At 48.7% G+C, this 24224-nt stretch overlaps 1 protein-coding gene across 3 annotated transcripts in view; it reads right to left on the bottom strand.

The window, feature by feature from the left end:
* PTPN22 (protein tyrosine phosphatase non-receptor type 22) overlaps nt 1-24224 on the bottom strand; it is a 233985-nt gene that overhangs the window by 66002 nt on the left and 143759 nt on the right. For 2 of the 3 annotated variants that reach the window (XM_073667164.1, XM_073667162.1), the window contains exons 15-16: nt 15068-15210; nt 7917-7944 (exon numbers count right to left, since the gene is read on the bottom strand). In XM_073667164.1, the coding sequence (XP_073523265.1) occupies nt 7917-7944; nt 15068-15210 (171 nt within the window). The remainder of the gene's footprint in view (nt 1-7916; nt 7945-15067; nt 15211-24224) is intronic. The other variant, XM_073667163.1, reaches the window with a different exon arrangement.

The raw sequence follows: 24224 nt of genomic DNA, 5'->3' as shown, positions 1-24224 counted from the left end.
AGCATTTTAGTGCTCGCTCAACACTAGTAATGAGTTATCAGAATGTTTTCATGTTCTGAGACTATATATGTTTGGCCCAGCCTTTGGAGTGTGGAATGAGACAGGAGTAGCCAGAGGGAACCCACGCAAACTCCTTGCAGATCTTGTCCTTAGTGGGATTTGAATCCAAGACTCCAGAGCAACAATGCTAACCACTGAGCCACTGTTCTGTCCATATAAAAACCAAACCTTCATGGGGTGGGGTAATAAATTAAAAATATTATATATGTGATATTGAAATTACACATGTTTTGTTATACACATATTTATTTCCTTTGTGTGTATTGGAATAACTCAAAAAATCAGGAAAAAAAGGCAAACTGGACACAATTTCACACAAAACCCCCAAAACAGGCTAAAATTGTGTGCACCTTTCCAAAATTGTGGGTAAACAAATTTGTTTGAAACATGTGACGCTTGTTCAAACTCACCTGTGGCAAGTAACAGGTGTGAGCAATATGAAAATCACACTGAAACCAGATAATAAGAGAGGAAGTTGACTCAAGCTTTGCATTGTGTGTCTGTGTGTGCCACACTAAACACTGAGAACAGAAAGAGAAGAAGAGAACTGTCTGAGGACTTGAGAACCAAAATTGTTGAAAAATATCAACAATCTCAAGTTTACAAGTCCATCTCTAGAGATCTTGATGTTTCTTTTTGCAACATAATCAAGAAGTTTACAACCCATAGCACTGTAGCTAATCTCCCTGGACGTGGATGGCAGAGAAAATTGATGAAAGGTTGCAACGCAGTATAGTCCAGATGGTGGATAAGCAACTCCAATCAAGTTCCAAAGAAATTCAACCTGTCCTGCAGGCTCAGGGTGCATCAGTGTCAGCGTGAACTATCCATTGACATTTGAATGAAATGAAACCCAGGAGGACCCCACTGCTGACACAGAGACATAAAAAAGCTAAACTGCATTTTGTCAAAATGTACGTGAGTAAGCCAAAATCCTTCTGAGAAAGTGTCTTGTGGACAGATAAGACCAAGATAAAGCTGTTTAGTAAAGCACATCATTCTACTGTTTATCGTAAACAGAATGAGGTCTACAAACAAAAGAGCACAGTACCTACAGTCAAATATTGTGGAGGTTCAAATAAGTTTTGGGGTTGTCTTGCTGCCTCTGGCACTAGTTGCCTTGATTGTGTGCAATTCTTTATGAAATCTGAAGATTACCAAAGGATTTTGGGTCACAATGTAGTGTCCAGTGTGAGAAAGCTGGGTCCTAGGTCATGAGTCTTCCAGCAGGACAATGACGCCAAACATACTTCAAGAAGACGCGTTTTAGGCGGTGAAACGCGCATCAAGGTGACTGTAAATCCCATTCAGGTCCAGCACCATGAATGCAGGTAACAAACCACTCTATTGATATTATGCATTGTAGGTTAGACTGTATGGCAATCATAGGTGCATGAGATGTTAGCATAGGCTGCAGCGATTATTGTAGCTATTCTTTGGTTTAGGCATAGGTTATAGTTACTATTATAGTTATTTATTGTCCTATCCCTGAATCCTCATATCTTATTATCAGCATAGCATGTTTAGCACGTTCATGCAACTTGCATACTAATTTAGTTGTGCAATATCTATTTATATGTGCTGTCAAATACAGTATTTAATATATTTTTATGGTATGTTCTTTTTGATGTGATCATGTTTATGCTATGTAAGCCTATGCTAATATAATATTGGGGTATAGAGTTTTTTCCTGCTTCTGTTAATTGTCTACAAATATTTGTATACTATATGTGGTTACCTGGATGTTTGTAATAGCAACTATTTGTTAATATATTTTGATATTATCTTTATATACACTGCTCAAAAAAATAAAGGGAACACTCAAATAACACATCCTAGATCTGAATGAATGAAATATTCTCATTGAATACTTTGTTCTGTACAAAGTTGAATGTGCTGACAACAAAATCACACAAAAATCATCAATGGAAATTAAATTTATTAACCAATGGAGGCCTGGATTTGGAGTCATCCCCAAAATTAAAGTGGAAAAACACACTACAGGCTGATCCAACTTTGATGTAATGTCCTTAAAACAAGTCAAAATGAGTCTCAGTATTGTGTTTGGCCTCCACGTGCCTGTATGACCTCCCTAGAATGCTCCTGATGAGGTTGCGGATGGTCTCCTGTGGGATCTCCTCCCAGACCTGGACTAAAGCATCCTGGGCAGTCTGTGGTGCAACGTGACGTTGGTGGATGGAGCGAGACATGATGTCCCAGATGTGCTCAATCAGATACAGGTCTGGAGAACGGGCGGGCCAGTCCATAGCTTCAATGCCTTCATCTTGCAGGAACTGCTGACACACTCCAGCCACATGAGGTCTGGCATTGTCCTGCATTAGGAGGAACCCAGGGCCAACCGCACCAGCATATGGTCTCACAAGGGGTCTGAAGATCTCACCTCGGTACCTAATGGCAGTCGGGCTACCTCTGGCAAGCACATGGAGGGCTGTGCGGCCCTCCAAAGAAATGCCACCCCACACCATTACTGACCCACTGCCAAACCGGTCATGCTGAAGGATGTTGCAGGCAGCAGATCGCTCTCCACGGCATCTCCAGACTCTGTCACGTCTGTCACGTGTGCTCAGTGCGAACCTGCTTTCATCTGTGAAGAGCACAGGGAGCCAGTGGCGACTTTGCCAATCCTGGTGTTCTGTGGCAAATGCCAAGCGTCCTGCACGGTGTTGGGCTGTGAGCACAACCCCCATCTGTGGATGTCGGGCCCTCATACCACCCTCAATGAGTCGGTTTCTAACCATTTGTGCAGACACATGCACTTTTGTGGCCTGTTATAGGTCACTTTGCAGGGCTCTGGCAGTGCTCCTCCTGTTTCTCCTTGCACAAAGGCGGAGGTAGCAGTCCTGTTGCTGGGTTGTTGCCCTCCTACGGCCCCCTCCACGTCTCCTGGTGTACTGGCCTGTCTCCTGTAGCGCCTCCAGCCTCTGGACACTACGCTGACAGACACCGCAAACCTTCTTGCCACAGCTCGCATTGATGTGCCATCCTGGATGAGCTGCACTACCTGAGCAACTTCTGTGGGTTGTAGAGTCCATCTCATGCTACCACGAGTATGAAAGCACAACCAACATTCAAAAGTGACCAAAACATCAGCCAGAAAGCATTGGTACTGAGATGTGGTCTGTGGTCCCCACCTGCAGAACCACTCCTTTATTAAGGGTGTCTTGATAAATGCCAATAATTTCCATCTATTGTCTATTCCATTTGCACAACAGCATGTGAAATTGATTGCCAATCAGTGTTGCTTCCTAAGTGGACAGTTTGATTTCACAGAAGTTTGATTTACTTGGAGTTATATTCTGTTGTTTAAGTGTTCCCTTTATTTTTTTGAGCAGTGTACATCTGGATCCCATATCTCTTGTTTGGACTTGGTTTTATGTGAACTGTTTGAAGAGCAATATATGTTCTATAGTTCAAGAAGCACCCAGAAATGGATGGAAAGAAAGCACTGGAGAGTTCTGAAGTGACCAGCAATGAGTCCGGATCTAAATCTCATTGAACACCTGTGGAGAGATCTTAAAATTGCTGTTGGGAGAAGGCAACCTTCACATATCAGAGATCTGGAGCAGTTTGCAAAAGAAGGGTGGTCCAAAATTCTAGTTGAGAGGTGTAAGACGCTTGCTGATGGGTATAGGAAGTGATTGATTGCAGTTATTTATTACAAAGGGTGTGCAACCAAATATTAAGCTGAGGGTGCCAACAATTTTGTCTGAACCATTTTTGGGGTTTTGTGAAAAATTATGTCCAATTTGCCTTTTTTTCTTTGTTTTTTTGTTGTGTTGTTCAAATACACACAAAAGAAAAAAAAAGTGTGCATAGCAAAACATGTTAAATTACAATCATTTTCTAGGAGAAATACTTTTCTGAAACAATTTCAAGGGTGCCAACACTTTTGGCCTTCACTGCATCTAATAATGGTTTCCTGAACTGTTCTCTGCTTTGCTGCCAATCTGCTTCAACCACCCTTAGTGGTAGCTCTTCTTAGGCTGTGTGCCCACGATGCGTTTTTTAAGCGTTTCCGCAGCGCCTACACCTACACCTACAACTCTCTAGATCTACTACAGGTATGGGGGCATATTGTTAACTCTCATTCTCCGATACCTGTATTAGGCCCACAGCCTTGTATGTGACAAATTCTGCCCCCACAATGACCTTCAGTGCTACAGCGCTGCAGTTCTCCTCCACTCCTGGTGCTATAACAATAATAATAATAAGAAGAAGCAACAGGAGCAAGGAGCTCTCAGTGTGGTCATGACACTGACTTCTTATGATTGGGCAGTGTCATAGAGGGAGAAAAAGTAAACACCCCCCAGAGAAGAATCTCTATTAGAACCCCTTTAGTTGAAGGGGAAATTTGCATTTTGAGCACCCTAAACTTTAGGGGCTTATAAAAAATGTTGAAAATGGTGTTTTTTCTTATCCTTCTGCTTCAGCTAGGCATTGTAAACAGAGAAAAGACATGGCATCTGATCATCATGACAACACCACACCTTTGGCCATGCCGGCACGACGCCGAAGCATACAGTGGCTTATGCTGGCTTGTATCATCAAACTGAAGCTTTTAATAAATACTGTAATGGAATCATGACCATGATTGATCAGTCAGCCGGTGTTTTCTTCTCATCGGGCACAAGTATCTATCAGTCTGTATCATGGTTTGTCTGCATTGATGTTAGTCACATAACATAACAATGTGACCCAATAACTCTGGACCACAATGATGTTTGGTTTCTTGTGATATAACATCCCCTGTGAGCCATTGCATGGCTAAAAAGAATGAACTGTAAATATGTTTGAAAGTTGTTTTTTTCCTCTTGAGCTATTGAAAACCATTTTTTAGTTAAAGTTGGTTTCTTCCCATAACGTTCAAAGCTAGTCAATGAGAGAAATAATAAACAATTGTTTGAGGGGGTCCAGCCCCCATAGAACTAAACGGCAGTTATGCATGCAAACTTTGGAACCCTCTTGCTCTGGATCGGTGTGCACCCAATATGTGAAATCCCCCAGTAATCATACTTTTACTATCTATCCTGTAGATAGGTAATAAATGTATTTAGTGGGGAAAACTCTTTAAGAGGTTTTAGTCTATTTATTATTATTTATACACTCCTCAATATTGAAACTGCAGCGCCATGGAAGGAAAAGTCATGGAGTTATGGAAAATCACAATGTCGATAGACATGATAAAGTACTTTTATATTGATAGCTTATCCTTAGGATAGGTCATCAGTGTCAGATTGGAAGGGATGCAACATCTGGCACCCACACCAATCAATTGTTCCCAATAGTGGCTGGATGTGATCAGTTGTGGAGTGGAACAGCATAACTCCGTCAACTGTATAGTGGCTGTGGCCAAATACTGCACATCTGCCTCTATTCTAATGAATAGGAATGGATCAACAGGCAGTACTCCAAGACGGCCCCTACACAGTTGATGGAGCTGTGCTGTTCCAGTCCAGAACTGATCACATCCAGCTGCTGATAGCATCAGAAACAGCTGATTGGTGTAATTGCTGGGTGTTGCACCCCCATTGATCTGATATTAATTACCTATCCTAAAGATAAGCCATATGTATAAAATTACTGGATAATCCCTTTAATGATATGCAAATAATGTAAAAATGAAAACAAGATTTTCAAACATCCCAAGTTATTGAGAATCGAGTATGAGCGACCGGTGCAAAAATACCAGCACTTACATGCCTTGGTATGCTATCAATAATGGTATTAATAGTTATCTGAGGAATGTTCTGCCACGCTGAATGCACTTGGGCAAATCATCAAGATCTGCTGCTGGCAGCTCCATTTGCAGTTGCCGACTAATGATGTCCCAGATGTGCTCAAAGTGAGACAAGTCTGGAAATGCTGCAGGCAACGGTATCACATATAGGCCACACAGTCTGCTCACAGTAGCACGAGTAACAAGCAGCCTGTCATTGTCATATTGAAAAACTGATACAGGGACACTTTGGAGAAATGGTTGTACCACTGGTTCCATGATTCCATCCTGTACTGTACAAGTGAAATTGGACATCACATACCAAACTTAAGGCGTCAAGCAGTGTCTACACGATCTGTCAGAAAGTGTTTGCTCAAAACTGGACTAGAAGCCAGACATCCAGCTACACATGTCCTTTGATCTTACATCACCACTCTCAAAGGCTATCATGTAGCAGATGAAATGGTAGCTGGAATGAAGGTTTATGCTCTTCATAGATGCGTTCTGTGTGTATCTTGAATGCAATTATAGTCGGAGATTGGTCTGGAGACCACATGGGCAACGCCACGAAGAGGCCTTCACAAGGGAATGTCACACCCATTCTACTCCCGATATTGTTGTGTGAGGTGGCATAATGTATAGTAGACAACCCCCTCTAGACTTCATTCCAGGTACACTTAAGCCCCCGTCTCACATAGCGATATCGCTAGCGATATCGCTGCTGAGTCACGGTTTTGGTGACTCACCAGCGACCTCACCAGCGATGTCGCTGTGTGTGACACTTTGCAACGATCAGGCCCCTGCTGTGAGGTCGCTGATCGTTGCAAAGTGTCCTGGACCATTTTTTGGTCGTTGGCCTCCCGCTGGCCAGCACACATCGCTGTGTGTGACCAGCGGGACCAACGATCTGGCTGGTAACTATGGTAAACATCGGGTTACTAGGGGCACGCGCGCACTTAGTAACCCGCTGTTTACCATGGATACCACTCTGCTACGGTGCACGGAGGCTCCCGCGCACCGTAGCAGAGTGGTATCCATGGTAAACAGCGGGTTACTAGGGGCACACGCGCACTTAGTAACCCGATGTTTACCATAGTTACCAGCCTGCTCCTGCTTGCAGCAGGCTGGTAACGGGAGCAGGACATCGTGGAACGATTCTTTCCACGATATCGCTGCTCCCCTGATCGCTGGTGAGCCTGCCTGTTTGACAGCTCACCAGCGATGTATTAGCGATGCAGCAACGATCCCTGACAGGTCGTATCGTTGTCGGGATCGCTGCTGCATCGCTTAGTGTGACGGGGCCCTAACAGCTGTGTGTTACATTGATTTGTTGCTCGTGCAACTTTAAACAACCTGAGTGGCCTAAATGTGCTACCATGGACTGCAGCCTCTCTGCAATTATCTCTCAACACGCAAAATTGGGACATTTTTGGTTGTCAGTTGCAAAGTAGGCTGCCAGCAGCGGATCTTTATATTTTGCATCCCCAAGTGCTTTTAGCATGGTAGAACATTCCTCATACAACCATTAATATCATTAATTGTATACCAAGACATGTAAGTGCATGTATTTCTGTGCTTGGTGCTTATACCCAAAACTGAATGAACCGAGAGGTTTTGAAAATGTTGTTTCCGTTTTCCATCATTTGCATGTGATTAACCTCTCTATTGATCCTGTGATTTCCATAATTTCATGACATTTCCTTCTTGCTATTGCTATTTCAATGTTGATTGCAATAGAATTAGACAAAACTTGTGCCTAGTGATTGATAAATTGCACGCGGTTTTAGTATATTTGTAGTATTATCCAAGATGATTATTTTCTGAATATTACCTATGAATTATGAAAATTGTCTCTTCAGAGAGGAAGAGGACCAGAACTCTAGCGCCACCTACAGGAAGTAGCAATCCTAAAAGTCAATCGTGACCCTTTAACGAGCCTTATCACATGACTTAGGATATAAGCCAGAAGCAGAAACTCTATGAATTATGATCACATGTATTTTCAATGAATCATTATGTGTGGTTGATTAAATGTATGGGCTGTGTTCACAGTCTCTTGAAATGAATGGATAAAAATGGAATTGTAGCTTTCTTCCTTTTTAATGAATAGTAAACTTACCCAATTTTGATCCTCTCACTTTTACGCTCTAAAAAGATAAAGAACAAACTTAATAACAATAATAATTAATAATAATAAAAATTAAATCATGACATGGTATCCATCAAACACGATCATAATTCAGCCGTCAATAATCACATAAAGTGACTGCAGATTTTTTTCCGTACGACCCTGGTATAAGGGGACTTTTATATGAAAGGCCTATCCTTAGGATATGTAACCAATATCTGATCGGTGAATGTGCGACACTTCACACCCCTGACGGTCGGCTGTTCCTGATGGATGGCTGGATTTGCTGAGTTGCGGATCTGCACAGCGCTGTCAACTGAATAGTGGCCACGGCCAGTACTGCACATCTGCCGCTATACATAACTCAGTATGTTCCGACTGGAATGGGAACAGCTGATCAATAGGGGTGCCAGATTTTGCACTCCCACCGATCATATATTGATGGTCATCAATATAAAGGTCCCCTACAACCCCTTTAATGTTATTATTGGTATTATTAGGATGAGAAAAAATTCCTGAATGTGATAATTCTATGAATAATTCTGTTATTTTAGATTGATATAATCTATGTGCTGTGCCCTTGGCACATTTATGTCCATCCAGCAGTCTTTATAGACTCTATGTATTGCTGTGGGTCCATAGAAATGTTTATGTATGTAAGAAAAGACAAGAGGTAAAAAAAGAAGAGGATGAATAAAGCGAACTTTGTATTCCTTCCTTTTTACGCTCATATAAAAAGCAGCTGAAAAGTCTATTACCGTTTTTATAGTCAGTGCATCTGATTTGTTTAGTTCATTATATCACATAGCGTATATGGCTCACTAACAAGCTAGCAGAAATTTCAGCCCCTTCATCAGCTAAATCAAGAGTTGTGAGCTGTAGAAGTAGGTGTGAAGTTTACAATGGGAATAAGAAGCTAAGAAATGGTCATAAAAGCATAAGGACAGGCAAAAGCTGCATTTCACTGAAAGATATCGTCAACAAGCATTATCAATAACACCCGTTTCATGAGAATCTTTCAGTGTAACCAGGCTGCCGATAACCCGATGAATGAGCAAAACACTTGTTCGTTGGGTGAAATGAACTTTTTTTGCAGTGCAAAGATTATCATTCTTGGTGGTAGATTGTCTTGTGTAATAATCAGACCCTATCACTCAGTGCGCACCGTTTACTTAGGTCTGTCTGTGTAAACAGGTTGTTAAATGACCACTGATCGGTTAAGGTTTACAGATTAGAAGTAGTTTAATGCCGCCGGTTGGTCTATGTAAATGGACTTTAAGTTAGCATTTACATGTCCCAATTACAGCTCTGTAAGATATGCATGAGGCTTCTACTGTACCTATTTGTGCCTCATATAGAGTTTTGTGGCACCATGAGGACGCAGTCCTCAACTTTTTTCTGTGGGTGTTTTCATGAGGATCATGCCCCATTAACTAACAAGACAGGATTTATATAGAGAGCACAAAAGAGAAGAGGGGCCAATAGGATAAAGAGAGGCATAGGAACAAAATATAACTACCAGATTCAGGAGAACAGGAATTTAGACCCAGCAAAAAATGACCTATTTATGGCAATTGACAGGCCCTCTTTAAGGTATATATTTATGCATGTTTCTGCAGTATAGGTGTGTATCTGTCTGAAGAAAAAAATATACATTTCTGTATATCGCCCAAAATTATGACAATACTCTGAAAGAGAACCTGTCACCAGGTCAAATGTGGCCATTTTTTTTATTTTATTTCATTCCTGCTGCTCCCTGGATATTCTTTTTTTTTGTAAATTTTGAGACTATTGTGATCCATGCCCCCGTTATAAAGATCATAAACATTGGCACTAAAAAAAAAGAATCATATGTCTGAACCAAAAACTGGCCACTTTTGTCCTGGTGACAGCATCCTTTCTAAGAACAGTTTTATGGTGAACATTCATCTAAGTTTGGTGTATATGTAGCACCCCGAGGGCTCGGCTGCTACAGGGGTATTGCACCTCAGTCCAGAGGTGTGATATTCCACTCCCGGGTAAGGATGGAGTGTGGACTAGGGCTCAGTAAGCTGCATGCACCACACACACCCCATTTCCGAGGAACAGCTCAACGGTGCTCCCACTAGACAGAAGTGCGGGCACGACAGCATCTGTTCCTGGCTGGAGTGGGGAGGAGAAAGTACACCCAGTGGTGTAGGAGCAGATAGGGGTGGGTCTCTGGGCATAGGTAGGAGCCCATTGGTTGCTAGTCACCTGGGCTCGGGTGTCAGAAGGAGGTATATAAGGTGGGCACCATCTTAGAACAAGGTTCAGTCCAGTCCAGTTCAGTTCAGTGGAGACAGTCTGAGGAGAAGACGGGAAGCAGAGCCCCTGCATGGGCTCTGCTCTGCAGGCAGGCCTTGTCAGGAGGCTGGAGCCTGAGAGAGAGAAGAAGGAAGAGAAAGGAAAGTAGGAAAGGAACTGGAACAGAGGAGAAAGGAAGCAAGGAACACAGAGAAAGGCCCAGAGACACGAAGGCAGAAGGAACCCCATATGCCCAGGAGATACAGAGTGAAGGGTTGGCAGAGCAGGGTACCGGAACCCGAATTGGTGGAGGCGACTAATCCTCAGCCAAAACCGGAGGTTGTGACCACATCTTGGTGTGACCCCTCACTACATCCACCAGAAAGGCATACCGTATAGGGTCAGGGAAACCAGAGAGAGGTTTCGCCAACAGAAGGCCCGAGGAAGCTGGACAAAGGTGGGTCCCTGGTGGGGACGGCCAGTAGAAAGGAAGAGAGGGGAGCTCTGAACCACACTCTGGAATTGCCTGGGAGCTGACCGAGTCCCTTGCCTGGTGAACGCAGCACGGCTCAGGCGGTCCCTCATGTGCACAAGTGACCAGAATAACAACCGTGAGTAAAGCTTTGAAAACTGCAACTGCACGTCTCTGTGATTCCTCGCCGCACCAGCACCATAAGTACTGGGACGCTCACACCATCACTCCCATCATCATCCACACTAGCTGCCCTGAGGCAATACTCCTCCCGTGGGGAGTTATCCCATACTCGGCTGCGCAACCAACATCAGCCTCAGCGGTCGGCAGCGCAGCGGCGGTCCCCACTGACCCCAATCCACGGGTGGCGTAGTCGGACACTTATTACAACATTTAGACTGCCACTGGTTTGACCACCCTGGGCACGGACCGGGTCACCGCCACGGAGAACTACAACCCCCAGCATTCTACAACAGGCCCGGTTCCGGGTTCCCCTGCACAACACAGGCCCAGGGGGCGCGTCAACTTTGGCGTAGTCGGCAGGATCTTTACCAACCCGCCACAAGCGGGTATTGCGTGCCTGAAGAAAACTGCACATGTACCTTAAAAAGAAGTCTCCCGCCATTTCCAGAAGTTTCCCGCTGTCCGGAGTCGTTTCCCGCCATCCGGAGCCGATTCCCGCCATCAGACGCCATTTTGGACCGTTTCCCGCCATCTTCATCAGTTTTTCCCGCCCTGGCAGAGCGGACGCCATTATGTGCGCACCAAAGGACAGCAGGAAGCCACCTCCCATCGTGGGCCAGGTCCCAGAGTGGCGCCAAAGAAGGAGCCCGCCCCCACCAGCCATGAGTGCAGCAATGGAGATGTCCATCAATGTGGGGGGGCTGCCCCTGAAGGTGATTGTCAGCAGATGCCCCCAAGACCAACCCCCATGGGGGCGGATAGAGAAGAAAACTGAGGGGCTGGGTGAGGCCTGGATCAGTCTGGACCTGCTGCACCCGGAGATGCAGGGAGCAGAAAACTCCACCAGCACCATGGCCCACAGCCTGCTGCAAGCGGAGCCACCCTGCAGCCTGACAGAACTGCTGGCCCAACCGCCTAGAGACCCGGATCGTGCGCGCGCAGCGCTGGAAGATCTGAATAGAAGAATGGTCCGGGCGCAGCGGGATGTGTTTGCCGGGTGGAGAGAGGAGATGGCCCGGCAGCACGGAGGTGACCAGCAGAAGACCCCGCCGGAACCGGGCAGCGCGCTTACCACTGGGCGCGGAGAAGAGGGACCGGCAGCTGCAGATGACGCCGCGGAGGAGGCCACGGAGACCGAGGCAGGTAATGGGGACGCCACCACCCCAAGCCCGGGGAACACCAGCCTGCCCTCACCCTCCGTTGCGGGACCCGAAGCCCCGGGGACCGTACCTGACACCAGGCCTCCACCGCCACCAGCTAGGCCTCAGGCAGCAAGCACCGTCGTCACGCCCCGCCCCGCGCTGTGCCCTCTGAACCCTGGCGCCGTACAGCGTGAGACGTCACGGGCCAGGACGCAAGACCCAGCACACCCGGGCGCCGCTGCCTCACCAGCGCCCCCTACCTTGGCGGTGCCACCCCCGGGCACGACCAACAAGCGACCACCGGCCTGGTCGCAAGGCCGAGTGCCCCCGGGCGCTGCCACACGTCCGAAGCCCGCGGTGCCGCCCCTGGGTGCGGACCTGTATGCCCAATATACCAGCCCGGACGGGCTACCCTTTGAATGGCCGCCAGAGTTCGCCAACCCCCGTCTCCGGAAAGAGCGACCCCTGAGTGAGCCTTTGATCCCGGCCCCGGAGCCCGCCAACATCGCTCCACCCCTGCTGGAGGATGCCCAGTTTGCATGGGACCCCACTGGCGAGAACCTCATGGGCTTCACCCAGGAGACCCGGGCGGAAGAAGCCCAGCGCCTGGAGTGCTGCCGTCAGCAGCTAGCCACCTATGAAAGAGAGCGGCGGCAGAGGCGCATCAGGGAGCAGCGACTCCAGGCCAGGAGCGCGGAGCAAAAGAGGAGGGCCCGACAAGACACCCACGCCATCCGCGGACCCAGAGCCACCGGGACCGTAGTCAAGTTCCAGCTGGAGCATGGCTGGGGCTTCGTCAGAGACCCGGAGGCTGACACTGACGTCTTCGTCACTAGAAGGGACGTTGAAAGCCACCTGCCAGAGGGACATCACGGACGTGACCTGTACCCCGGCGACGTGGTCACCTACACCCGGCACAAGGGCGCAAAGGGACTGTACGCCCTCCACGTTCACCGGCTCACAGAGGAGGAACTGCAGTACCGCCCAGACGCGGAATACACTGAGGATCCGGACGGACCAGAAGATTACCCGGAAGAGCGAGAAGGACACCGTTACCAGTAAACGGTAAAATGGAACTGTATATAGTTACCCGTCAGGGTACAAGAACTGTTACTTGTGTGCCCCTTCCTAAATTACCAGGCTGAGGACTGTGAGCAGCCACTCCCTTATCCCCACTGGCCGAGGACTGAGAGCGGCCAATCCCTTGTAAATAGTTGCGCTTCTTAAAGCGCCCCCTACTGGTTTTATACAAAAACCGCAACGTCTACCTCAAGGCGGATTGTATGGACTGTTGCACCTTTACCTGGTCGCAAGTTGCACAGCGGCCAGAGCTCAAGAATGTTCTACTTGAAAATGTTTTATATTGGAAAGTTTTATATGCTGCTAGAATAATAATGCAAATGTTTTATGTGATGTTTTATATGCTAAAAGAGTTCCAGTGGCATTAGCAAGATGTTTTACGAAAAGGAGTACCAGTAACGTTAAAAAGAGAAGAATACCTCCCATAAAGGGATGAGTGAAAAGTTATTGTCTTATATACGAATGCATTCTAAAAACTTGTATGTTTAAATTGTCTTTGCTCTTTTCCAGCCCGAGGACGTGCTGTGATTTACCAGGGGGGAATGTAGCACCCCGAGGGCTCGGCTGCTACAGGGGTATTGCACCTCAGTCCAGAGGTGTGATATTCCACTCCCGGGTAAGGATGGAGTGTGGACTAGGGCTCAGTAAGCTGCATGCACCACACACACCCCATTTCCGAGGAACAGCTCAACGGTGCTCCCACTAGACAGAAGTGCAGGCACGACAGCATCTGTTCCTGGCTGGAGTGGGGAGGGGAAAGTACACCCAGTGGTGTAGGAGCAGATAGGGGTGGGTCTCTGGGCATAGGTAGGAGCCCATTGGTTGCTAGTCACCTGGGCTCGGGTGTCAGAAGGAGGTATATAAGGTGGGCACCATCTTAGAACAAGGTTCAGTCCAGTCCAGTTCAGTTCAGTGGAGACAGTCTGAGGAGAAGACGGGAAGCAGAGCCCCTGCATGGGCTCTGCTCTGCAGGCAGGCCTTGTCAGGAGGCTGGAGCCTGAGAGAGAGAAAGAGAAGAAGGAAGAGAAAGGAAAGTAGGAAAGGAACTGGAACAGAGGAGAAAGGAAGCAAGGAACACAGAGAAAGGCCCAGATACAAGAAGGCAGAAGGAACCCCATATGCCCAGGAGATACAGGGTGAAGGGTTGGCAGAGCAGGGTACCGGAACCCGAATTGGTGGAGGCGACTAATCCTCAGCCAAAACCGGAGGTTGTGACCACATCTTGGTGCGACCCCTCACTACATCCACCAGAAAGGCATACCGTATAGGGTCAGGGAAACCGGAGAGAGGTTTCGCCAACAGAAGGCCCGAGGAAGCTGGACAAAGGTGGGTCCCTGGTGGGGACGGCCAGTAGAAAGGAAGAGAGGGGAGCTCTGAACCACACTCTGGAATTGCCTGGGAGTTGACCGAGTCCCTTGCCTGGTGAACGCAGCACGGCTCAGGCGGTCCCTCATGTGCACAAGTGACCAGAATAACAACCGTGAGTAAAGCTTTGAAAACTGCAACTGCACGTCTCTGTGATTCCTCGCCGCACCAGCACCATAAGTACTGGGACGCTCACACCATCACTCCCATCATCATCCACACTAGCTGCCCTGAGGCAATACTCCTCCCGTGGGGAGTTATCCCATACTCGGCTGCGCAACCAACATCAGCCTCAGCGGTCGGCAGCGCAGCGGCGGTCCCCACTGACCGCAATCCACGGGTGGCGTAGTCGGACACTTATTGCAACATTTAGACTGCCACTGGTTTGACCACCCTGGGCATGGACCGGGTCACCGCCACGGAGAACTACAACCCCCAGCATTCTACAACAGGCCCGGTTCCGGGTTCCCCTGCACAACACAGGCCCAGGGGGCGCGTCATATAGATCGGGAGGTTTGTGGGGTTGACATAGTCATATTTATTCTTGTGCTCATGCTTCATTATAGTCACTCAAAAAAAAAGGTTTGGGGGCCATAGTATTTCCCCAGTACTTCTGTTTTAAAAGACAAATTTACCTTGCTGCGTGCCATGAGCCTGAAATCGCCAATCTTACTTTGGGACATACCACCCCACTCCCGTGACGTGCCAATTCTTACGCAGGGAGCTGTTGATTGCAGTCTTGGCTGTAGCTTAGAAGAGTCCTGTGCTTGCTCCACTACTAGAATAAATAGGAAATAAATGGTAGTACCAAGATATTAAATGCATGATACGCGGCAAAAAGCATGTTAATGTGTTTGTCCAGTCTCTAAAAATAAAAGATACAAAGACTGCAAAGAAAGTGGACAATCCCTTCAAATATAAAATCACAGTATTTTTAAAAGATGTTACGTTACTTTTTTCTGACTTTTTAGAGATTTTTTTTCAAATTGGGGAGGGGTAAGTTATTCTCCTTCGATTTTCTTATAATATGTCCTTTTTGGAGGTACAGTTAGGTCCATATATATTTGGACAGAGACAACATTTTTCTAATTTTGGTTCCAGACATTGCCACAATGAATTTTAAACAAAACAATTCAGATGCAGTTGAAGTTCAGACTGTCAGCTTTCATTTGAGGGTATCCACATTAAAATTGGATGAAGGGTTTAGGAGTTCCAGCTCCTTAACATGTGCCACCCTGTTTTTAAAGGGACCAAAAGTAATTGGACAGATTAAATAATTGTAAATAAAATGTTCATTTCTAGTACTTGGTTGAAAACCCTTTGTTGGCAATGACTGCCTGAAGTCTTGAACTCATGGACATCACCAGACGCTGGGTTTCCTCCTTTTTGATGCTCTGCCAGGCCTTCACTGCGGTGGTTTTCAGTTGCTGTTTGTTTGTGGGCCTTTATGTCTGAAGTTTAGTCTATAACAAGTGAAATGCATGCTCAATTGGGTTGAGATCAGGTGACTGACTTGGCCATTCAAGAATATTCCACTTCTTTGCTTTAATAAACTCCTGGGTTGCTTTGGCTTTATGTTTTGGGTCATTGTCCATCTGTAGTATGAAACGACGACTAATCAGTTTGGCTGCATTTGGCTGGATCTGAGCACACAGTATGGCTCTGAAGACATCAGAATTCATTCGGCTGCTTCTGTCCTGTGTTACATCATCAATAAACACTAGTGTGTAACGGGTCTGGGAGGCGGAACCTCTGAGCAACTTATACAAGGGGGCAGTCCTTGTAAGGAAGCGGGTGGCGACCAGGGAAGACAGGCAGGCGGTCACAGCAGGTGACCGGGACAGTCTCTGGGCAAACGGGCAGGAGGTCACGGCAAGTGACCGGGACAGTCTCTGGGTAAACGGGCAGGAGGTCACAGCAAGTGACCGGGACAGTCTCTGGGTAAACGGGCAGGAGGTCACAGCAAGTGACCGGGACAGTCTCTGGGTAAACGGGCAGGAGGTCACGGCAAGTGACCGGGGCAGTCTCTGGGTAAACGGGCAGGAGGTCACGGCAAGTGACCGGGGCAGTCTCTGGGTAAACAGGCAGGTACGACCTGTGACGGCTGAGCCTCCAGGTAGGCTAGCAGGCAGATGGCAGATGAGTGCTCCCAGGTGAGCAGGCGAGAGTCTCAGGATAAGCAGGTGGTCACAGCATGTGACGGCGGAGCCTCCAGGTAGGCTAACAGGCAGGTAGCAGATGAGCGCTCCCAGGTGAGCGGGCAAGAGTCTCTGGACTGGCAGGTGGTCACAGCACGTGACGGCGGAGCCTCTAGGTAGGCTAACAGGCAGGTAGCAGATGAGCGCTCCCAGGTGAGCGGGCAAGAGTCTCTGGACTGGCAGGTGGTCACAGCACGTGACGGCGGAGCCTCTAGTTAGGCTAACAGGCAGGTAGCAGATGAGCGCTCCCAGGTGAGCGGGCAAGAGTCTCTGGACTGGCAGGTGGTCACAGCACGTGACGGCGGAGCCTCCAGGTAGGCTATCAGGCAGGTAGCAGGTGAGCGCTCCCAGGTGAGCGCGCAAGCTGGTCCATAGACAGACTGACAGGTGTCGGAAGGCAGACCGTCGGACCTCAGGCTAGCAAGCAGGAAAGCGGATGACGGGCAGGAATCAGGCAGCAAACTGGCAGGAGACTGGCAGGTAACTGGCAGGTAACAAGCAACGGGACCTGAGGGCTGAAGCAGAGCAGTGAACAGTGCAACAACATTGCTCGGGCACCTCCATTTTGGAGGAGGTGCCTTATATATGGAGGGATCCTCCGGCCATTGGCCGGGGACTCCTTACGGCGACGCGCGCGGCCCCTTTAAGAGAGGGGGAGTGCGCGCACCCTAAGCACAGTGACCGGGGGAGAGCGGGCGCTGCAAGCAGAGCGGGAGGAAGCCGCCGGGCACGGAGCAGAGAGGTGAGGGGAACAGCGTCCCTGCCTAGCAGGAGGCAGGGACGCCGACGCTACAGTACCCCCCCCTTTAGGCCCCCCCTTTTTTAGGCCAGACAAAAATTTAGCAAGGATGAGAGGGGCATGGATGTTCTCCCGGGGCTCCCATGTTCTCTCCTCAGGACCAAACCCCTTCCAATCCACTAGAAAAACGGTCTTTCCTCTTACCCTTTTGGTGGCCAGAATGTTCTCTACCTCAAACTCGTCTTCAGCAGAAATCGGAGCAGGAGGCGTACCTGTAGACTTGGAAAAGGAGTTAAGTACCACGGGTTTGAGAAGAGATACATGGAAGGAGTTAGGGATCCGTAAGTTGGCCGGGAGTTTCAATTTATAGGCCACCGGGTTGATCTGTTTGATAACCTCCAGTGGGCCGATGAACCGAGGCCCTAACTTATAGGAAGGAATCTTGAGCCGGACATATTTGGATGAGAGCCAGACTTTATCTCTGGGACGAAATTGTGGGGAATCCAGGCGTTTTTTGTCGGCGTGTCTCTTCATCCGCTCGGACGACTGAAGGAGTGCGGATCGGGTACTCTCCTAAATGGAGGAAAATTTGCTAACGAGAGATTCCGCAGCCGGGTTGTCCACAGAGGTGGAGACAGGAAAAGGGATCCGAGGATGCTGACCGAAGACTACAAAAAACGGGGATTTAGAGGAAGATTCGCTCTCGTGATTGTTGTAAGAGAACTCGGCCCATGGTAGGAGATCCACCCAGTCTGAATGGTGGGCATTAACGAAGTGCCGGAGGTAACTGGTCAAATTCTGATTGATCCGCTAAACTTGACCATTGGACTGTGGGTGGTAAGCGGAGGAGAAGTCCAGGGTGACGTCGAGCAGTTTACATGTGGCTCTCCAGAAGCGAGAGGTGAACTGAACCCCACGATCCGACACGATGTGGAGAGGCAGACCATGGAGACGGAAGATGTGGCGGATAAAGTCTTTAGCTAGCTCGGGAGCAGACGGGAGGCCTGGCAGGGGAATAAAATGAGCCATTTTAGAAAAGCGGTCAGCGACCACCCAAATGACCGTACAACTGGCAGAGACGGGGAGATCTGTTATGAAGTCCATAGCTATATGTTGCCACGGGGCAGCAGGCACAGGCAGAGGAAGAAGGCGGCCGGTAGGCAGGTGTCTCGGAACTTTGTTGCGGGCGCAGGACACACAGGCAGAAACAAAGTCAATTACATCCTTGTGCAGGGTAGGCCACCAGTAGTGCCGGGTAATAAGCTGGAGGGTCTTTTTCTGACCGGCGTGCCCAGCTAGCTTAGACGAGTGACCCCAGTGTAGAATCTTCTCCCGATCGGACTCCGTTACGAACGTCTTACCGGGAGGGAGACGATTTAGGCCCACGGGGGCTACCTGCATTACTCTGGCGGGATCGATGATGTGTTTAGGCTCCTCCTCAAGATCAGACACCAGAAAGGATCGGGACAGGGCGTCAGCTTTGATGTTCTTGTCAGCCGGACGAAAATGAAGAATGAAATCAAAGCGGGCAAAAAACAAAGACCACCGGGCTTGGCGCGGGTTAAGTCTCTGGGCGCTCTGGAGATATGCCAAGTTCTTGTGGTCAGTGTAAATTATTACCGGGTGGAGAGCCCCCTCGAGCAGGTAACGCCACTCCTCCAGTGCCATCTTAATGGCCAACAATTCTCGGTCTTCAATAGAATAATTGCGCTCAGAAGAGGAGAAAAGTTTGGAGAAAAAGCCGCAGGTTACCTTTCTTCCGGAAGAAGTTTTTTGGGTAAGTACCGCCCCAGCTCCAGAGGAGGAAGCGTCAACTTCTAGGAAGAATTGTTTGTTGCCGTCCGGACGATGCAGCACCGAGGCGGAGAGGAAGGCCTGTTTTAAGGAAAGAAATGCCTCCTCTGCTTCGGGCGGCCATTCTCTGGGGTTCGTACCTTTACGGGTGAGAGCAGAGATAGGGGCGGTCCGGGAAGAGAAGTGCGGTATGAACAGGCGGTAATAGTTGGCGAAGCCCAGGAACCGCTGAATAGCCTTCAACCCCTCTGGTCGGGGCCACTTCTGGATGGCAGACAGTTTCTCAGGATCCATTTGTAGACCTGTCTGAGAGATTGTGTAGCCCAGAAATGGAAGAGAGGTCTGCTCAAAGATGCACTTCTCATATTTAGCGTAGAGGTGGTTCTGCCTGAGCCTGAGCAGGACCTCACGAACGTCCCTCCGGTGAGTAGGAAGATCCGGAGAGAAGACCAAGATATTGTCCAGGTACACCACCACGCAAGAGTAGAGAAGATCACGGAAAATGTCATTGACCAACTCTTGAAAGACGGCAGGAGCGTTACAGAGACCGAAGGGCATCACAAGGTACTCATAGTGGCCGTCCCGGGTATTGAATGCCGTCTTCCACTCATCCCCCTGACGGATACGGACCAGGTTATACGCCCCACGGAGATCCAGTTTGGTGAAGATTCTAGCCCCCCTCAGACGGTCAAATAATTCAGGAATAAGCGGAAGGGGGTATTTATTCTTCACAGTAATCTGGTTTAGGCCTCTATAGTCTATACATGGATGGAATGAGCCGTCCTTCTTTTTGACAAAGAAGAAGCCTGCTCCCGCCGGGGAGGTAGATTTCCGGATAAATCCCCGGGCCAGGTTCTCCTCAATATATTCAGACATGGACCGGGTTTCAGCAGCGGACAAAGGGTAGATTCGCCCACGGGGAGGAGTAGAGCCGGGCATCAGGTCGATTGGGCAGTCGTATGGTCTATGAGGAGGTAAAGTCTCTGCCTCTTTTTTATTGAAGACATCCGCATAAGACCAATAGGGAACCGGAAGACCGGGCAGATTGGCTGGGGTAGGAGAAGGACGGGCAGGACGAACGGGAACTAGACAAGTCTTATGGCAGTCCTGTCCCCAGCGAAGGACCTCTCCGGTCTGCCAATCAAGCACGGGTGCATGTTTCTGGAGCCAAGGCAGGCCAAGCAATAGTGCGTGAGAGAGTCCAGGCAGAACATGAAAGGAGATGCTCTCAGAATGCAGCATTCCCACCTGTAGAGTCAGAGATTCGGTGATGAGTTGGATGGGATGTGGTAAGAGGCCCCCATCTACGGCGGCGACAGATAAAGGTACAGCCAGAGGTTTGGTGGGAATGTGGTATTTTTCTACCAGGGATTGAGAGATGAGATTTCCAGCAGCTCCAGAGTCAAGTTGAGCCAGTTCAAAATAGCGGTTCTCTCCGCAGAAGATAGAAACAGACAGCATCAGGGATGGAGAGGGTTTACTTTTGTCTAGGGTGACCTCTCCGAGCGATCCTAGACACAGGCATTTCCCGACCTCTCAGGGCAGGAACAGATCCGGTGCTCCTTACTGCCACAGTAGAAACAGCTCCCCTCGGCACGACGTAAGTCTTGACGGGTCTTGACCATCTTGGTCTGGTCGACCTGTATAGGCTCAGGTGAGTGTGCCTGGAGAGTGACGGGTCTCTGAGAGGTAGGGACTAGACGTGGAATCCTCCTCTCACGGGTGACCTCCCTAGCGCGCTCCTGGAACCGGATGTCAATCCGGGTGGCAAGTGTAATCAAGTCGTCGAGAGTGGTAGGAATGTCCCGACCGGCGAGTTCATCTTTAATACGGCCGGACAGACCCTCCCAGAAGACGGACACCAGGGCGTCGTTATCCCAGGCCAGCTCCGAAGCAAGGGTACGGAACCGTATGGCATATTGGCCCACGGTGAGACTCCCTTGACGGAGGCGTAGCAGAGATGAGGCGGATGAGGTCCTCCGTCCGGGTTCGTCGAAGACCTTCCGGAAAGCCGTGAGAAAGGCTGGCAGGTCGGACACCAGAGGGTCTCCTCTCTCCCATAAAGGATTTAGCCAAGCCAGTGCCTCTCCCGTGAGATGGGACATGATGAAGGCTACTTTGGCCCGGTCGGAATTAAACTGGTGGGACTGGTGTTCAAAGTGCAGGGTGCACTGGTTAATGAAGCCCCGAGCGCGCCCTAAGCACAGTGACCGGGGGAGAGCGGGCGCTGCAAGCAGAGCGGGAGGAAGAAGCCGGGCACGGAGCAGAGAGGTGAGGGGAACAGCGTCCCTGCCTAGCAGGAGGCAGGGACGCCGACGCTACATAGTGACAAAGTGCCACTGGCAGCCATGCATGCCCAAGCCACACACTGCCTCCACCGTGTTTTACAGACGATGTGGTATGCTTTGGATCATGAGCTGTACCATGCCTTCGCCATACTTTTCTCTTTCCATCATTCTGGTAGAGGTTGATCTTGGTTTCATCTGTCCAAAGAATGTTCTTCCAGAATTGTGCTGGCTTTTTTAGATGTTTTTTAGCAAAGTCCAGTCTAGCCTTTTTATTCTTGATGCTTATCAGTGGCTTGCACCGTGCAGTGAACCCTCTGTATTTACTTTCATGCAGTCTTCTCTATATGTTAGATTTGGATATTGATACGCCTACCTCCTGGAGAGTGTTGTTCACTTGATTGGTTGTTGTGAAGGGGTTTCTCTTCACTATGGAGATTATTCTGCGATCATCCACCACTGTTGTCTTCCGTGGGCGCCCATGTCTTTTTGCATTGATGAGTTCACCAGTGCTTTCTTTCTTTCCCAGGATGTACCAAACTGTAGATTTTGCCACTCCTAATATAGTAGCAATTTCTCGGATGGGTTTTTTCTGTTTTTGCAGCTTAAGAATGGCTTGTTTCACCTGCATGGAGAGCTCCTTTGACCGCATGTTTACTTCACAGCAAAACCTTCCAAATGCAAGCACCACACCTCAAATCAACTCCAGGCCTTTTATCTGCTTAATTGAGAATGACATAACGAAGGGATTGCCCACACCTGTCCATGAAATAGCCTTGGAGTCAATTGTCCAATTACTTTTGGTCCCTTTAAAAACAGGGTGGCACATGTTAAGGAGCTGAAACTCCTAAACCCTTCATCCAATTTTAATGTGGATACCCTCATATGAAAGCTGAAAGTCTGAACTTCAACTGCATCTGAATTGTTTTGTTTAAAATTCAATGTGGTAATGTCTAGAACCAAAATTAGAAAAATGTTGTCTCTGTCCAAATATATATGGACCTAACTGTACTTTGTTATATATGTCCTGGTTGCTCTAGGAACTAATTAAGATCTAACTTTTCTAACATACCGTATTTTCCAGCGTATAAGACGACTTTTTAACCCCTGAAAACTTTCTCAAAAGTCAGGAGTCGTCTTATATGCCGGGTGTCATCTTATAGGGCGTATACCCTTATAGTCCGAATGTTGGGGGAGGAGAGGGTATATATTTATGATGTGTGGGGTGCGGGGGGAGCAGTAGCCACGGAGGAGCGGGGCACAGGAGGCAGCCGCCGCCTGCGGCAGCCTACACTGTCCCCACTGCTAAAGAAAATAAATATTCACTGCTCCCTACGCCCATCAGTAGTGAATACTCATGCCCCTTAATAGTGGCACACAGCATAGCCGCAGCCCATCTCCTGCTGCTGCCGGAATCGACTGTGCCCGCTGTTAAAGTGTATGAATATTCAACCTCTCTCCACGCCCATGGACATGGAGAGGGGTGAATATTCATGCCCTTTAATAGCGGGCACATGCGATCGCCCAGCAGCAGCAGGAGCCGCGCTGCGGCTACGCTGTGTGCCAGCTATTAAGGACCATGAAGTCACTGCTCCCCGCGCACACAATCCCGGCATGGGGAGCAGTGACTTCCTGCAGCTGATCTCTCCTTGTGAGCCGCGCATGGTAGTGATGTCATGCGCGGCTCACATGGCGAGTTCAGTGCGGGCAGACAGGACGCAGCGCTGGAGGAGAGAAGAAAGGTGAGTAGGAGTGTTTATTTTTTTTTTATGTGCAGCATGATGGGGATTAGGGGGACCATGCATACCAAAATAAGGATGAGGGGGCATACATAGGATAAAGGTGGGGGGGCCATACGTTCCAGGATAAGGCTGAGAGGGACATACATAACAGGATAAAGATGAGGGGGCCATACATACCAGGATAAGGATGAGGGGCCATACATACCAGGATAAAGATGAGGGGTGTCATGCATACCAGGATAGGGATTAGGGGTGTCATGCATACCAGGATAGGGATGAGGTGTGCCATGCATACCAGGTCAGGGATGAGGGGTGCCATGCATACCAGGACAGGAATGAGGGGTGCCATGCATACCAGGACAGATGAGGGGTGCCATGCATACCAGGATGAGGACTGCTGTGCCATGCATACCAGGATAGGGATGAGGGGTGCCATGCTTACCAGGACAGGGATGAGGGGTGCCATGCATACCAGGACAGGGATGAGGGATGCCATGCATACCAGGATGGGGATTGCTGTGCCATGCATACCAGGATAGGGATTAGGGGTGCCATGTATGCCAGGATAGGGATGAGGGGTGCCATGCATACCAGGACAGGGATGAGGGGTGCCATGCATACCAGGATAGGGATGAGGGGTGCCATGCTTACCAGGACAGGGATGAGGGGTGCCATGCATACCAAGATAGAGATGAGGGGTGCCATGCATACCAGGATGGAGGGGTTCCATGCATACCAGGATGGATGGATGCCAGGGCCACGTATAAAAGGAAGGGGGGGCATATATACCAGGATGGGGGATATTGTCAGAATTGGGGGACATTACCCCTATACCAGTGTCAGCAGAAGACCCCCTCTCCCTTAAAAGTGCATCGTGAACACATTTTTTACTTACATTTTTTTTTCTATTTTCCTAGGTGCATCTTATAGTCCAAAAAATACGGTATTTATGGTAATTTATAAGCCCTCCCTGTCTCCAAGACTATCAGAGCGGTAGCACATCCCTCTGGCCCGCCCTTGTATCCTATTACTGG

This window comes from Phyllobates terribilis, unplaced genomic scaffold (genome assembly GCF_046119375.1).
Source record: "Phyllobates terribilis strain yellow unplaced genomic scaffold, ASM4611937v1 Scaffold_2__4_contigs__length_985480577, whole genome shotgun sequence".
Taxonomy (NCBI): domain Eukaryota; kingdom Metazoa; phylum Chordata; class Amphibia; order Anura; family Dendrobatidae; genus Phyllobates; species Phyllobates terribilis.
This window is presented reverse-complemented; position numbering and strand designations above follow the sequence as displayed.